At 43.6% G+C, this 17,563-nt stretch overlaps 1 protein-coding gene across 1 annotated transcript; it reads right to left on the bottom strand.

The window, feature by feature from the left end:
• Positions 1-235: 235 nt before the first annotated feature.
• TCL1B (TCL1 family AKT coactivator B) lies at positions 236-2,857 on the bottom strand. The gene is made up of 3 exons (XM_007178937.2): positions 2,696-2,857; positions 459-629; positions 236-289 (listed from the first exon to the last, which is right to left on the bottom strand). The coding sequence occupies exons 1-3, from the start codon at positions 2,855-2,857 to the stop codon at positions 236-238; spliced, it is 387 nt and encodes a 128-aa protein (XP_007178999.2).
• Positions 2,858-17,563: the final 14,706 nt, after the last annotated feature.

Here is a 17,563-nt window from a genome sequence, read left to right as displayed (position 1 = left end):
GAATTAAATGATGACCATTATTCAGTGTTTTGTGAACATACTAGGGGTCTGTCCATGGTGGAAATCACATCCACTGGGGTTGGGAGGGGGAGTAAACGGGTGGCTATGTAAGAAAAACTCAGGGAACAGCCTGAGGGCAAGGTGACCAGCGTTGCCTTCCTGTAAAGAGGAGCGTGCTCCTGGCTAGTGTCCGCCGTCCACATTGAGAGGCTCCAGGCCTGACATACCAGCCCCGTCAGCAGCTCCCACTTGGCAGACGTTTTAGGATCAGCTGCTCCATGGAGTTGATCTGCAGAAGCGGGGAGCAGTGATCAGAGCCCCAAATGAAGCAGATGGGAACCCGGGTGTGTGGATTCAGGGGCCCGGGGAAGGGATCCCTCCCATCCTTTGCCCCACTTTGCACACCTACAGTCACTACTTAATGCCCATCCCCCTCACCTGGGCCACCATGCACTTGCCTGGCCATGGTCCACTATTTCCCAGAGTCTCGAATCCGTTGCTTGGTACCTTCGCCCGGGGTAGAGCTCCCATTTGAGGGGCAGCCCGAACACGAGCAGGTGGCTGGGGAACCTGGGCGTCTGGGGGTGCACGGGCATCTGCCACATGTGGACTGTGATGCTGATTTCATGCTGAAGGGACCAGAGAGGAGGAGGCACGTCAGGGATGGTTGAGCTGCACACACACAACCAGGGTCCTGGATCCCCCGGCCCAGCCGGTGGGCTGCCCAGACCAGAGGTCGATGGGCATGCTTTTAGAATCCCACACCCAGAGCCTTGGCACCATCACTTGGGGGTTTTCCTTGGACTAGTTCTCTCCAGGCCTCCTCTGTACCATCCTCCCACTGACCTGCACCCCGCTCACCCCACCACACCCTGAAAAGTTAGCCTCTGTTTCCAGCCTGTCCGCAACATTGGGCCTACACAGATCACTCTCTTGACCCTCTGTCTTGGCCACTTCCAAAGTTTAAAAATTTCTCTTTTTAAAAATAAGATATCTAAAAAAATAAATAAATAAAAATAAGATATCCATAGACCTCAGGATCTGGGAGTGACGGGTTTTCCCTTAAAAATATTTTGTAGTTTTGATCATGGCTATCACTACTTGCTGTGAACATTAAAAGAAAAAAAAAAATCAGCCAATCCAGAAAGGTATAAAAATGAGGGAAAGTCACCAGACGACTGTAACCAAAGCTCCATGTGTTTTGCAACTAAATGGAAAGTTCTTTACAGAGTTTTCTATCAGAGTATTTGTCTTTGTGCTGAACATTTTTCCGCGTTAAGAATCTAGCCCTTTATCAGTCATACATGTTGCAAGTTATTTTTCTCAGTTTGTTGTCCTAACTTTATGAGCTGGTTTTGCAAGAGGGATATTTTAAATTATGTGGCGAAATCTCTTTCCCTTTGGATTCTGGCTTTAGATCAGGCGTCAGCAAAGTATGGACCCAGTCTGGCCCACCACCTGCTTTTGTAAATAAAGCTTTATTGCAAATAAACAAACACTTCTTCCTTTATGTGCTGTCTTTGGCTGCATTTGTGCTACGAGGGCAGAGTTGAGTAGTTGCTATGGAGTCTTCACCATCTGCAAAGCTGAAAATTTTTACTATCAGACTCTTTACAGAAAGTTTGCTGATCCTTGCATTCGATCATGCTCAGAAAGCCATCTCCCATCCTAAGACTGCATGTGAAAACCCAGATCTACTATTAAGAAATAACCATTTTAAATTGGGAAAGCAATGCTCAGGCTCCAGGTTCCCCTCCCCCACTCACGGCTAAGTTATTTGAAGAATCCATTCTTTTCCCATTGAACACTTTTGTATGCTTTTAAAAAACTTACTGAACTATTTTGTCCAGAATTTTCTGCCTGCTTTATTGGGTGGAAAAGACTCAGTGTTCTCAACCAAAAATTTTCTGGATTACCTATTTGAAGATTCCTAGGAAATGTGTTATATTGTTTAAAATGACCGTGAATTGTTTATTTAATACCTGGATAAGTATTTACCATATTACCCTGAAGTATTTATATTTTATCCCTCAAACATGGGCTGTGATCCAAACCCCTAGTTTAGGGCAGCTGTTTCCAATCTGAGTGATCATCCTTATCACCTGGGGAGCTTTTAAAACATAAACGGTCTTAGACTCCACCCAAGGCTCCTGAATCAGTTTCCAACGTGGGATTCTAAAATGTGTTACCTCTCAAATGCTCGCCCAGGCTATTCAGATGGAGAGCTGTGTCTGTGACCTCCACAGCGGTAGATTATTCCCATTTTGCAGATGAGGAGCCTGAAGCCAAGGTAAATTTTATACTGTTGGCCCATCTGCTGCTCTAGGTTGCAATGCTTTTGCTTGTGCTTGTCCTGTCTCCTTTCTGATCCTGGAGAACTCCTACTCATCCTGCAGAGCCCACCTGAATAGCCGCCAGATGTGTGAAGCCTTTTCAGCATGCACTAGGGGCAAGATTAGGCCCTGAGCTACCTCTCTCTCGGCCTCCCCACGGAGGACTGCATCATCTCCTGTAGATAAGCTCTGCCTGTGGCCCCTCCAGGCAGGGGCTCCTGGTCAGCACGCTCAAACCCACACAGGCCGACTTTTCCAGCGCCTGCTAGAACTGCATCCTCATTGCATAATATGCAGGGCCCCCACGGGCTAAAGTCCATGTACCACCCTTCCGCTGCCTCCCCTCATGCCCCACGACTCACTGTGCTGCCAGGGGAGCCCCTGCCCCAAGCTCTGTGGGAGGGACTCATCCGCAAGGCCACAGTCACCCAGGTCCTTCCCTCCTCATCCTCGTAGATGCCAGGCCTCTGGAACCACAGGCAGCATGGGGGCGACCCAAGGGGCGGAGAAGCTTCTGCTTCCATTGCAAGGCTGTGCCCAGGGCAGGACTCGAGGCACACGTGGAACCTCCCAGGTGTTCAGCCTCCTTAAGTGGACTGGCTCCCGAGTGGGGTGGGGCCGGTGATCCTGGGGGCGGGGCCAGTGAGCCTTGGCAGGGTCTGCAGGGACCAGCGAGCCCAGGTGTGAGGGTGCGAGGGGGGAGAATAAGGGGCAGAGCCAGAGCGGGGAGGAGCCCCCTGCCTCTGGGGGCAGGCAGGGGTGGGGCCACAGAGCAGGAGTCGGAGGAACGGGGCCCACCTGCCTGGAGGTGCAGGGACTGGAGTCAGGAGCCTCAAGGGCCGGCGGATAAGAAGCTCCCCAGGTACAAAGCCACCCCAGGCCTCTGCGCAGGGGCAGTTTGGTTCCTTAAGATCAACACTCCCCTGCTTCCGCTGATTCCTCCTCAGCCGGTCCCTGGCATCCTCTGCTCTTGCCAGGCCTTATGCAAACCTCCGAACTCCAGATTCTGAGCTGGCAGGGACTGCCCTGATCTTCCCCCACCCCGCGGCCATCCCTTCAGCAGGACCCCATTTGCGAACCCCTGGGGCAGTGAGCTCAGTGGATTCTTGCCCCTGGAGATAGCTGGCCAAGGAACCTCCTGGGCAAATCAGACTCCCTCTCCTCAGAAAATGAGCCAGTGCCCCAGGGGCATTTGCACACGGGATGGTATAAAGTGTGAGGGAAACCAGGCCACAGGAGGGAGGGTGTGTGGCCATCTTGCACACCCTATCCGTGACCATGGGGTCCAGAGCACCCACCTGGCCTGGTCATCTTATTAGCTCTGCTTTGCCAGGAGGCCACAGACACAAGAGGCAGGCCCACGTGGTCAGCACCCTGGGCTTCTGATGAATGCAACGTGAATATGGTCATTTTCTTGTTGAAAACCGCAAGTGTGATTCTTCTTATTCGTCTGAGACTGAGCAATGAATTGACACTGCTCCTCTGGGAAGGCTGGTGTGAGTGGCACATAGGGTGCCTGCCTCCGAGGAGCTCACTGTGCAGCTTCTGGGGGGGCCTGAGCCTCCTTTCACAGCAATTCCACCTCCTTCCCTGGTGTTTTTCCTTCTGTCGTGGGATTGGAGTGGCCCTAGGAGACAAGGGGCATGACGGCCTTGAGTAACACGATCACATACATGGAATCACATACGTCTGTTACCATAGTCTATTGGTTAGTAGCAGGTCCTGCCCACACTCAGAGAGGGTGACTGATTATACAAGGATGTGGATATCAGGAGTCAGGGCTCAATGGGGTTCCCCAGAGCCTGTCCGCTATAAGCACCAAGCCCACTGGGTTACTATGAGGATGAAATGGGATGGTGTATAAAGAGAAATGCTTGGCACATAGTGAGTACTCGAAAAATGCCAGGCAATGGCTATGCTCCCAGACTTGTCCCCTTCCTGAGCAAAATCCATCAGTCCTCCCGTGTAACACTAATGCAACTAGTATTCGTCTCTATCACTCCATATCGCACATATGTATGAGTGTTCTCAACCTCACTCCAAGATGAGCAAGTATGTGGCTGTTCGCGGGGTGAGGGCAGAACTGGGTAATACGTGCCCAGCATCTATGCCACATAAGGTACTGTACATGTGTTATCTCATGTATGTCTCCCAACAACTCCGTGAGCTGGAGACTGTCATCCCCACCTCACGTCCCTGAAAATGAACAGAAGTGCTTCACTGATCACCCTTCTCATGCCATGTGCTCCAGCCTGGGCCCCTTGGACCTGCACTGAAGGAAGACCACTGGCCGGTGATGAGAACAGAAATTTGGGCCCTTGTCCTTCAGCTGGCCTTTGTCCATATCATGTCTGAGATACAGCCATGTTTCCTGGCCAAGTGTCCATCTTTGGTACCTGCAATTTGAAGGATTCACTCTCCAGGGTGGGTATCACCAAAGTCTTTGGGAAGCCCTTTGATCTCTCCAGGATAGCTCTGGGCAGAGCCTGGTAAAGACAGTGTAGTCTCCAGTAGGTCTGTGTCTTTATTCCCATCTTACCCCTAGGTTCTTCATGACCTTTTTTTTTTTTTCTTAGATTCCATATATATGTGTTAGCATATGGTATTTGTTTTTCCTTTTCTGACTTACTTCACTCTGTAGCACACTCTAGGTCCATCCACCTCACTACCAATAACTCAATTTCGTTTCTTTTTATGGCTGAGTAATATTCCATTGTATATATGTGCCACATCTTCTTTATCCATTCATCTGTCGATGGACACTTAGGTTGCTTCCATGTCCTGGCTATTGTAAATAGAGCTGCAATGAACATTGTGGTACATGATTCTTTTTGAATTATGATTTTCTCAGAGTATATGCCCAGTAGTGGGATTGCTGGGTCATATGGTAGTTCTATTTTCAGTTTTTTAAGGAACCTCCATACTGTTCTCCATAGTGGCTGTATCAATTTACATTCCCACCAACAGTGCAAGAGTGTTCCCTTTTCTCCACACCCTCTCCAGCATTTATTGTTTCTAGATTTTTTGATGATGGCCATTCTGACCGGTGTGAGATGATATCTCATTGTAGTTTTGATTTGCATTTCTCTAATGATTAATGATGTTGAGCATTCTTTCATGTGTCTGTGGGTCATCTGTATATCTTCTTTGGAGAAATGTCTATTTAGGTCTTCTGCCCATTTTTGGATTGGGTTGTTTGTTTTTTTGTTTTTGAGCTGCATGAGCTGCTTGTAAATTTTGGAGATTAATCCTTTGTCAGTTGCTTCATTTGCAAATATTTTCTCCCATTCTGAGGGTTGTCTTTTGGTCTTGTTTATGGTTTCCTTTGCTGTGCTTGAAGATATGGGGAGGGGGAAGGGTAAGCTGTGACAAAGTGAGAGAGTGGCATGGACATATATACACTACCAAACGTAAAATAGATAGCTAGTGGGAAGCAGCCGCATAGCACAGGGAGATCAGCTCGGTGCTTTGTGACCACCTAGAGGGGTGGGATAGGGAGGGTGGGAGGGAGGGAGATGCAAGAGGGAAGAGATATGGGAACATATGTATATGTATAACTGATTCACTTTGTTATAAAGCAGAAACTAACACACCATTGTAAAGCAATTATACTCCAATAAAGATGTTAAAAAAAAAAAAAAAAGACAGTGTAGTCATGCCTGGACCCAATGCTATCCTCCTCCAGCGGAGGGCGCCCTTCACAAACCTTAAGTCCAGGTGTCCTGGTGCTGGGGCACTCAGCCTAAGGGGATGATTCTAGACCACAGATGGGCACTGAGCAGGACTTGGAAGGCTGGGTCTTGGTCACCAAGATCTCTGCATATTCTGCTCATCTCCTCCCATGTACTGAGCCCAAATTGGCCAAGGCAGGCAGGACACTGGAGGCAGATAGCCTGGAAATAGCATGGCACAGATGGGGTTGTTCACCAGCATGGATAAAGACATGGAGAGGGGACATTCAGGATGTATTTGGAGGTCAGAGAATAATGAGGATTAGCCGGTGCTGAGGATGCAGGCTCGTAAGATGAAGGATAAGAATATGATAGTGGTATGTGTGGGTAGGTGGATGTTGATGTTTCATTGCAAGGATCTCAAAATGCCAATCCAGCCAGTTGATTTTGACCAAGTTGATCAGGAGCAATGACAGTGTTTGGGAAAGGAAATGGCCTAAGTACACACTTGATAAACGTTCGAACTAATGATAAAACAAAAGAGTGACTCAGTAATCAGTGATTCCTAGAAATGGACTGGATGGAGATGGTTCAGGTAGTATTACAGGCAAAAACATCCAAGTTCCAGCTCTGCTTATTTCAAACTATCAACAGAATAAATTGGCAGGATGATAAAAGAAACTTGACTCAGCCATGGAACTGAAGAATGAGGGTTTGGGGAAGTTTTGTCTATTCCAAGGCATTGAAGATATAGTCTGTTTTCTTCTAAAGGTTTCATTGTTTTACTTTTTATATTTAGATGCAATTTATCTTTGTGTGTGATGTGAGGAAAAGATCTAGAGTATCTTTTTCCATGTTAATATCAGATTAACTTAATACCATTTATTAAAAAGACTATCCTTTCTCTCCTGTATTGTATTATCACTTCTGTCATAAATCTGGAACATATATGTCCAGGTCTGTTTCTGGACTTTCTTTTCTATTCCATTCTTTTTTTTTTAATCCTTGTGTCAATAGCACATTGTTAACTACTATAGCCTTAAAATAGGTATTGATATCTTGTAGTATAAATCTCCTAGCTTTATTCTCCGTCTAGATTGCCTGGCTATTGTGATGGTTAATTTTATGTGTCACCTTAAACAGTGTTTTGGGATAAGAGTAACATTTAAATCGGTGAACTTTGAGTAGAGCAGATTGCTCTCCATATTGTGGGTGGGCCTCATCCAATCAGCGGAAGACCTGAATAGACTGAAAAGGCTGGCCTCCCCAGGCAAGAAGGAATTTTCCAGCAGACTGTCTTTGGACTTCATCTGTATCATTGGTTCTGCCTCTCCAGGTTGTGCACCTTTAGCTCTCCTGGGTCTCCAGCCTGACAGTCCACACTGCAGATGCTGGACTTGCCAACATCCATATTCATGTAAGCCATTTCCTTATAATAAATCTCTTTCTATATACATATATGTACATATACACACATGACCTGTTGGTCCTATTTCACTGTAGAACCCTGACTAATTCAGCTATTCTCTAACCTTTGCAATTCCATATGAATTTTAGAGTCAGTTTATTACCATCTCTCTCCTCCAGAAAGCCTGCTAGGATTCTGATTGGATTGTGTTGTATCTATAGGTCTGTTTGAAGAGAATTAACATCATACCATACTGAACCTTACGATCTCAGAATAGTGTGTGTCCCTCCCCTCCATATCTTAGGTTGTCTTTAATTTTTCTCTATTTTCATTAAACTTGTTCTTAAGTATTTGACTGATGCTATTTTAAGTGGTGTTATTTTAAACTGTGTTATATTTGTTTGCTGCTGGTATAGCAAAAAGCAACTGATTTATGTATATTGTCCCTACATCCAAAAATTCACTTAACTCTATTTTTTTTTTGATATTTTGGGAAATTCCCAGTAATTATATCTTCAGTTATTCCTCTCATTCTCTCTCTCTTCTTCTGTGCTTCCAATTACACTTTGCTAGACCTTATAAATTGTGTACCATGCCTCCTATGCCCTGTTCTGCTTTATCTGAGGCTTAAACATTTCTCCTCTCTGAGCTTCAATTTTGATGTCTCCTATTGGCTTATTTTACAGTTCATTATTAATCTTGTCATTTGCTGTGTCTAATCAGCTCTTAAACCAATAAGTTGATTTCTTAACTGTAAACATTATATTTATCAGGTCCAAAATGTTCATTTGATGCTTTGTTTATAGATTCGAAACTTCTCTGATAATCTCTATCTTTTGAACCATTTTGTCCATCATTCTTTCTGTATCCTTAAACATACTACTCAGTTATTTTAAAGTCCTTTTCTGATAATTCTGGGTTACTAGTGGGTCTGCTTCTATAGTCTGCTTTTTCTCTTGGTTTTCAGTTACATGTTTTTTCTTTTGGAGTAATTTTTAAGTGAATACCAAATAGTGGGTATAAAATCCCTGAAAAGTTCTAGATGGTATTGTCTTCCCCCAGATAGAGTTAACTGTTTCCTCTGCTGGGCAGATAGAGTGAGATATTGAACAGCTTAATTCTGATAAGAACAGAATTGAATCAAGGTCCAGCTACAGTTCCAATGAGAATCAGTCTACCTCCCACAAGTTCACCCTATTTCTATAGTGTGGCTCTCAGTCAAGAGCCTGTTAGGGCTTTGTCTCGATGCAAAGAGACTGCAGGAGATTCTGTTCTGCCTTTTGGGGCTTTGGCTTTGCTCTTTAGCATCCTGCCCTGAGCTGCTTCTATTTGTAAAAAGCCTTTTGGGAGAGGGCACTGGTCTAAGTATGAGGTCCCTCAAGTCTCCCCTTTGGCCAAAGGCATCAGAATCAGCCAGCGTCCTCAGGAAAAATGCAGTCACAGATGCCTGATGGTTGATGTCAGTTCATTGCTCCCTTCCGTACTTTCAGCTCTTACCAGGTTGTCCTCACTCCAACCCCTGGTGAGCCTTTGTCTTTTCAAGAGACTCCAGAGAATTCTAGTCTGTTTTCAGAGGTCTTCAGCTTAGTTTCCCAGCCTCTTACATCACACAGCCTCATAATTCAACACATATCTCTGTTACCAAACTCAGGTCCGGCTGCTCACTGCTCCGAAGCCAATAAAGAGGCAAGGTTGGTGGAAAGGAAAGTTTGCTTTATTTCAGAGGCTGGCAGCTGGGAGAGGAAGGGCGGACTCGTGTCCAAAGGCTGACTACCCCTCCCCCCAATCAGTGGGCAAGAGCTTTTATAGGCAGAGGGAGAGGGATGCATGCAGAAACAGCACAGTCAGCTCTGACAGTCGTCTTGAAATTGGTCATTGGTGGTCTGACCAGCATCATCTTGATTGTTTTAAGTACAGTTAATCTTCAGTTTCAGGGTCGGTTTGTTCCCGCTTCTCTGAGGCCAGCTCTCAGAATTGTGGCAGCTTATGTCATGGCTACAGTCTGGTCATCATGCAGTTCACTTCTTCCACCTGGAGGTGGCTTCAGTATCTATAAGACAGCTCACAGGATATGGCTCAGAATATTATCTGTAGCCCTTGAGGAGGAAATAAAGTCCTTGACTATGCTTAATGACTAAACTATTATTATTTGGTCTCATTTGACTGTTTTCCTTTGTTTCTGCATTTTCTCACTTCTCTGATTAAACTTATTCTTTGACTAACGTTTTTCTACAGACAAACGGCAGACGGAGGACATGGGGGGGTAAGAACCATAGGGTCCTGCTTTGTTTTGTCTCGAGTGGAATCTGGCTGGATGTTTGTGGCCCCCCAAGCCTCCAGTTTTGTCACTCTAGACCAGCCCTGTGCCCCAGCCTTATTTCACCCTCTAGCCTGGACCCAGAACCATCAAATGACCATAAGGGAAAAGTGTTTGCAGATGCTCACCTGAGACGTCTCCCCTTCTCCAGAATTTTAGCTCCTCTGGTCCTGGTTGCCCCATAGCTCCCTGATGCTTTGGGAAATGCAATTTTTATTTTTATCCAGATTTTCTATGGCTTGGCTGTAGCTCTGTCCTGTTGCAAACTATTTCATCTTACCCCAAAGGATGGGGGTATTTTTTTTAAAGGTGGAAGAAATTAAACCATGTCTTTGTACTGATGGAAGTGATCCAAGAGGGAAGGAAGGGGTGATGACAGGTAAGGTACAAACTGAAGGAAGTTCTTGAGAAAGGGAGGCATAGAGGTGAGAAGCCAAGTGGATGGCTTGCCCTTGAGGGGAGGAAGGATTCTCTTTCCATGATAACTGCGGTAAGAAGGAGAAGCAGGGTTAGATGCATTTAAGAGTTTCAGATTAGTGGGGGTGAGAGGAAATTCTCCTCCTCCACTTTTCACAAGAAAATTACAAATGGCTTGGAGAGACCTAACCCTAGAAAATAAACACCGTATATGAAATTATTAGGAGGTAATCACAGCGAATATATTTATGATCCTTAGATAGGGACAATCTTCTTAGAGATGGTACACAAAGCAAAAGGCAAATAAAAAGACTGATTAATCTTGAGATGCCCAAAAGTATATCTTCTAATGGCAATATATTAAGGAAAAAAAGAAGGACCAAAGTGAGAAAATACTAAAAATATGCAGCAAACTATTCGTTTCCAGAATATAAAGAGAACTCTCACAAATCAATAAGTAAAAGGAACAACTCATTGGAAAAATAGGGAAAGGCTCAGATAAATTCACAGAAAGGAAATGCAAATGGCCAATTGCCATACCTCGACCTCACAAGTAACTGAGAAAATGCAAACTTTTAAAATGAGCTACATTTTAAAAACTCTATAATATCGGCAAAAAAAACAAAAACGGAAAAGCATTTGCAAAAATGAAACATGGACAAGAGGTGTGGTTAGCCTTATTGGCCAGGCCCCTTCTGCACTAGGAGAGGGTAAAATGAAACCAGGTCACCCGGTGTGTTTCCACAAAACTAGCACCCCCAGCAGGCAGGGAGGCAGGCAGGCCAATGTAGGTTTCTTTACTGAAGGTTGGGTCAGTTTCAGAAGGGACCTTTTTTTTTAAATTTATTTTATTTTATTTTTTATTTTATTTTATTTTTGGCTGTGTTGGGTCTTCATTGCTGCATGCGGGCTTTCTCTAGTTGCGGTGAGCAGGGGCTACTCTTTGTTGCGGTGCGCAGGCTTCTCATTGCGGTGGCTTCTCTTATTGTGGAGCACGGGCTCTAGGGTGCGCGGGTTTCAGTAGTTGTGGCACGTGGGCTCAGTAGTTGTGGCTTGCGGGCTCTAGAGCACAGGCTCAGTAGTTGTGGCGCACGGGCTTAGTTGCTCCGCGGCATGTGGGATCTTCCTGGACCAGGGCTCGAACCCGTGTCCCCTGCGTTGGCAGGCGGATTCGTAACCACTGCGCCACCAGGGAAGGCCCAGAAGGGACATTTTGATGCAGAAGAGACAAATGTTAGGGTTTGGAAGAACTTGGACTTCCCCTTGGGTTTTGTAAGACAAAACACCTAGGAACTTTGGCCTTTGCAAGGAGAGGTTCCCCAGCGAACTGTCCCTCCAGCCCCTTGTCCTGCCTGCCCACCTGCGGGATAACCCCTCACCCCATGGGCATCCATTTCCTAAGTCTCCACTTGGGTAGATTCCACCCCTGCCCGCAGGTGAGCCCTCCCCTCCCGTGGCCCCCTCCCTCTTCCTTCAGAGTGTCCTTTTGGTCTGGCCCCTGGGCTACAGCAGGGTGTGGGCTTCAGCCAGGTGGGTGCTGCCAGGTGGGCACTGCCCAGTTTTACAAGCCTGGGGAAGGGGGAAAATTGCGATTGGTCTGATGAACTCCAGTCTGATGGCCAAGGGTGAACCTGGCCTCTCTGATTTGAGTTTCCTTATTGGCAAGAACTATAAGCTGCCAGCTCTTTTATTAACAGATCAATAAAGTTGGCATTTCTCCCAAGGACAGACATTTTCTCCCATAGGACATGACAGTCTAAAGCCCAATTGAGGAAACAACATTTTCTCCACTAACACAGAGTCTGTCCTGCCCTTGCAAACTGGTCTGCATTGTTGTCAGAGGGGCTTTTGAGTTCTTCCCTGCCCCAAGGGATGGAGTATGGACTGGGGCATTGTCTTTCACAGCAGAGCTTTTTTGGAGGAGGATCATTTAACCCCGCTATTCTTTCTCCCTCCCCATAAAAATGGAGAGAGAGGGTGTCGAGGGTGTCTATTCCTCCAGAAAGCATAATAATATTTTCCATTTGCAAATGTGTTGGGAAACTAGAAGCACACAGCATCCAGCCTGTGGCAGGGACTCCAGAACAACTGCTTCCCGCCTTCCTGTTCTGACATCTGCTACAGCGTCCAACTCCCTTGGCCTTGACTTATAGCATGTGGGTTTATAGTGACTGGATAGTAGTTAAAACTTTATATCTTTGTCTCCCCTCGACCCTGGCTCCCTGACAAAAAAAGGTACCTTAGAGTATTTGAAAGTATGTGGGGTTGGCCATCAAACATCCCTGAAATCAAAGCTTAGTTCTAGCCCTTACTAGTTGAGTGACCTTGAGCCTGTAACTTAACGTTTTTAGGCTTCCTACTCGTCACTTGTAACATGAATGGGGTATCAACCTGAATAGGTTGTCATAAGGAACAATAACATTCGTAAAGCCTTTGGCACATGGTAGGGCCTCAGTCAATGGTAATTTGTTAACTAAGGGTAAGATACCATCTCTTATTCATCTCTGTTCTGTGTTCCAGCATCAAATGGAGCGCTGGAAATGTAGGAGGGACCCAGCAAATATCAATACTTGTTGGACTGAAATATTCTTTAGTCAGAAGTTTTCCTGGTTCAAAACAGCTCCAGCCACATCCAACATGAACCCAGAGGTGTGCTGGAATAGAACTTATTCAGACACTCTTCCTGCCAATGCCTTATAGAAAATGCACTCAAAAATAAGTGTGTTCACAGCACAGCAGAGGCCCTGGGTATTGAGTTTGCAGTGAAAGGAGAGAAGTTAGGATAGACAAAGCCCCATGCTGAAGAGATGGCCCCCGGGACTCTGTAATTATCGTACTTTACTTGAAGGTCTTCTTTGTAATTGGCCTAGTGAAGTCAGCATCTATGCCAAGGTGGCTCGTGCGAGCTGATTGGTCGCTGAGGCCGCCCTTGTGTGCCTGGGGTTTTTCCTGACTGTGGTACCGAGGTCCACGAGCATGCGTGGGGCTCCACCTGCATCGTCCCTCCACAGCCTCTCCCTCTGGCTCTTTGGGCCATGGTTTTACATGGTTCTTCACTTAATCCATCAGAAGGACCCAGAAGGAAGCAATTGGCTGTAAGTGGGTCATTCCCGGAAGCCTGGTGGCAGCCTTTTTTTTTTTTTAATTTTTGAATTTTATTTAATTTATTTTTTTATACAGCAGGTCCTTATTAGTCATCCATTTTATACACATCATTGTATACATGTCAATCCCAATCGCCCAATTCATCACACCACCATCCCCACCCCGCCGCCGCTTTCCCCCCTTGGTGTCCATACGTTTGTTCTCTACATCTGTGTCTCAATTTCTGCCCTGCAAACCGGTTCATCTGTAACATTTTTCTAGGTTCCACATATATGCGTTAATATACGATATTTGTTTTTCTCTTTCTGACTTACTTCACTCTGTATGACAGTCTCTAGATCCATCCACGTCTCCACAAATGACCCAATTTCGTTCCTTTTTATGGCTGAGTAATAGTCCATTGTATATATGTACCACATCTTATTTATCCATTCGTCTGTCGATGGGCATTTAGGTTGCTTCCATGACCTGGCTATTGTAAATAGTGCTGCAATGAACATTGGGGTGCATGTGTCCCTTTGAATTATGGTTTTCTCTGGGTATATGCCCAGGAGTGGAATTGCTGGATCATATGGTAATTCTATTTTTAGTTTCTTAAGGAACCTCCATACTGTTATCCATAGTGGCTGTATCAATGTACATTCTCACCAACAGTGCAAGAGGGTTCCCTTTTTTTCACACCCTCTGCAGCATTGGTTGTTTGTAGATTTTCTGATGATGCCCATTCTAACTGGTGTGAGGTGATACCTCATTGTAGTTTTGATTTGCGTTTCTCTAATGATTAGTGATGTTGAGCAGCTTTTCATGTGCTTCTTGGCCATCTGTATGTCTTCTTTGGAGAAATGTCTATTTAGCTCTTCTGCCCATTTTTGGATTGGGTTGTTTGTTTTTTTAATATTGAGCTGCATGAGCTGTTTATATGTTTTGGAGATTAATCCTTTGTCCGTTGATTCATTTGCAAATATTTTCTCCCATTCTGAGGCTTGTCTTTTCGTCTTGTTTATGGTTTCCTTTGCTGTGCAAAAGCATTCAAGTTTCATTAGGTCCCATTTGTTTATTTTTGTTTTTACTTCCATTACTCTAGGAGGTGGATCAAAAAAGATCTTGCTGTGATTTATGTCATAGAGTGTTCTTCCTATGTTTTCTTCTAAGAGTTTTATAGTGTCCAGTCTTACATTTAGGTCTCAAATCCATTTTGAGTTAATTTTTGTGTATGGTGTTAGGGAGTGTTCTAATTTCATTCTTTTACATGTAGCTGTCCAGTTTTCCCAGCACCACTTATTGAAGAGACTGTCTTTTCTCTGTTGTATATCCTTGCCTCCTTTGTCATAGATAAGTTGACCATAGGTGCATGGGTTTATCTCTGGGCTTTCTATCCTGTTCCATTGATCTATGTTTCTGTTTTTGTGCCAGTACCATATTGTCTCGATTACTGTAGCTTTGTAGTGTAGTCTGAAGTCAGGGAGTCTGATTCCTCCAACTCTGTTTTTCTCCCTCAATACTGCTTTGGCTATTTGGGGTCTTTTGTATCTCCATACACATTTTAAGATTTTTTGTTCTAGTTCCATAAAAACTGCCATTGGGAATTTGATAGGGATTGCATTGAATCTGTAGATTGCTTTGGGTAGTATAGTCATTTTCACAATATTGATTCTTCCAATCCAAGAACATGGTGTATCTCTCCATCTGTTGGTATCATCTTTAATTTCTTTCATCAGTGTCTTATAGTTTTCTGTATACAGGTCTTTGTCTCCCTAGGTAGGTTTATTCCTAGGTATTTTATTCTTTTTGTTGCAATGGTAAATGGGAGTGTTTCCTTAATTTCTCTTTCAGATTTTTCATCATTAGTGTATAGGAATGCAAGAGATTTCTGTGCATTAATTTTGCATCCTACAACTTTACCAAATTCATTGATTAGCTCCAGTAGTTTTCTGGTGGCATCTTTAGGATTCTCTATGTATACTATCATGTCATCTGCAACAGTGACAGTTTTACTTCTTCCTTTCCAATTTGTATTCCTTTTATTTCATTTTCTTCTCTGCTTGCCATGGCTAGGACTTCCAAAACTATGTTGAAAAATAGTGGTGAGAGTGGACATCCTTGTCTTGTTCCTGACCTTAGAGGAAATGCTTTCAGTTTTTCACCATTGAGAATAATGTTTGCTGTGGGTTTGTCATATAGGACCTTTATTATGTTGAGGTAGGTTCCCTCTATGCCCACTTTCTGGAGAGTTTTTATCATAAATTGTGTTGAATTTTGTCAAAAGCTTTTTCTGCATCTATTGAGATGATCATATAGTTTTTATTCTTCAATTTGTTAATATGGTTTATCACATTGATTGATTTATGTATATTGAAGAATCCTTGCATCACTGGGATAAATCCCACTTGATCATGGTGGATGATCCTTTTAATGTGTTGTTGGATTCTTTTTGCTAGTATTTTATTGAGGATTTTTGCATCTATATTCATCAGTGATACTGGTCTGTAATTTTCTTTTTTTGTAGTATCTTTGTCTGGTTTTGGTATCAGGGTGATGGTGGCCTCATAGAATGAGTTTGGGAGTGTTCCTTCCTCCACAAATTCTGGAAGAGTTTGAGAAGGATGGGTGTTAGCTCTTCTCTAAATGTGTGATAGAATTCACCTGTGAAGCCATCTGGTCCTGGACTTTTGTTTGTTGGAAGATTTTTAATCACAGTTTCAATTTCATTACTTGTGATTGGTCTGTTCATATTTTCTATTTCTTCCTGGTTCAGTCTTGGAAGGTTATACCTTTCTAAGAATTTTTCATTTCTTCCAGGTTGTCCATTTTATTGGCATAGAGTTGCTTGTAGTAGTCTCTTAAGATGCTTTGTATTTCTGCTGTGTCTGTTGTAACGTCTCCTTTTTCATTTCTAATTTTATTGATTTGAGTCCTCTCCCTCTTTTTCTTGATGAGTCTGGCTAAAGGTTTATCAATTTTGTTTATCTTCTCAAAGAACCAGCTTTTAGTTTTATTGATCTATTTTTTATTGATTTATTGATCTATTATTGATCTATTGTTTTCTTTGTTTCTATTTCATTTATTTCTGCTCTGATCTTTATGATTTCTTTCCGTCTGCTAACTTTGTGTTTTGTTTGTTCTTCTTTCTCTAGTTCCTTTAGGCGTAAGGTTAGATTGTTTATTTGAGATTTTTCGTGTTTCTTGAGGTAGGCTTGTATAGCTATAAACTTCCCTCTTAGAACTGCTTTTGCTGCATCCCATAGGTTTTGGATCGTCGTGTTTTCATTGTCATTTGTCTCTAGGTATTTTTTGATTTCCTCTCTGATTTCTTCGTGATCTCTTGGTTATTTAGTAACGTATTGTTTAGCCTCCATGTGTTTGTGTTTTTTACGTTTTTTCCCCTGTAATTCATTTCTAATCTCATAGCATTGTGGTCAGAAAAGATACTTGATGTGATTTCACTTTTCTTAAATTTACTGAGGCTTGATTTGTGACCCAAGATGTGATCTATCCTGGAGAATGTTCTGTGCGCACTTGAGAAGAAAGTGTAATCCGCTATTTTTGGATGGAATGTCCTATAAGTATCAATTACATCTATCTGGTCTATTGTGTCATTTAAAGCTTCTGTTTCCTTATTTATGTTCATTTTGGATGATCTGTCCATTGGTGTAAGTGAGGTGTTAAAGTCCCCCACTCTTATTGTGTTACTGTCAATTTCCTCGTTTATAGCTGTTAGCAGTTGCCTTATGTATTGAGGTGCCCCTATGTTGGGTGCATATATATTTATAATTGTTATATCTTCTTCTTGGATTGATCCCTTGCTCATTATGTAGTGTCCTTCCTTGTCTCTTGTAACATTCTTTATTTTAAAGTCTATTTTACCTGATATGAGTATTGCTACTCCAGCTTTCTTTTGATTTCCATTTGCATGGAATATCTTTTTCCATCCCCTCACTTTCAGTCTGTATGTGTCCCTAGGTCTGAAGTGGGTCTCTTGTAGACAGCATATTTATGGGACTTGTTTTTGTATCCATTCAGCGAGCCTGTGTCTTTTGGTTGGAGCATTTAATGCATTCACCTTTAAGGTAATTATCAAAATGTATGTTCCTATGACCATTTTGTTAATTGTTTTGGGTTTGTTTTTGTAGGTCCTTTTCTTCTCTTGTGTTTCCCACTTAGAGAATTTCCTTTAGCATTTGTTTTAGAGCTGGTTTGGTGGTGCTGAATTCTCTTAGCTTTCGCTTGTCTGTAAAGCTTTTGATTTCTCCATCGAATCTGAATGAGATCCTTGCCGGGTAGAGTAATCTTGGTTGTAGGTTCTTCCCTTTCA

The sequence above is a fragment of the Balaenoptera acutorostrata genome, chromosome 3, assembly GCF_949987535.1.
Source record: "Balaenoptera acutorostrata chromosome 3, mBalAcu1.1, whole genome shotgun sequence".
Classification (NCBI taxonomy): domain Eukaryota; kingdom Metazoa; phylum Chordata; class Mammalia; order Artiodactyla; family Balaenopteridae; genus Balaenoptera; species Balaenoptera acutorostrata.
The sequence above is the reverse complement of the archived record's forward strand: the minus strand, read 5'-3'. Positions and strand labels throughout refer to the sequence as shown.

Bases quoted from the DNA above. Each gene is read 5' to 3' on its own strand.
- TCL1B (XM_007178937.2), bottom strand. From the start codon at position 2,857: ATGGAAGCAGAAGCTTCTCCGCCCCTTGGGTCGCCCCCATGCTGCCTG. The intron at 630-2,695 runs GTGAGTCGTGGG...TGGTCCCTTCAG, and splicing joins GGGGCTCCCCTGGCAGCACA to CATGAAATCAGCATCACAGT. The intron at 290-458 runs GCAAGTGCATGG...CCGCTTCTGCAG, and splicing joins AAATAGTGGACCATGGCCAG to ATCAACTCCATGGAGCAGCT.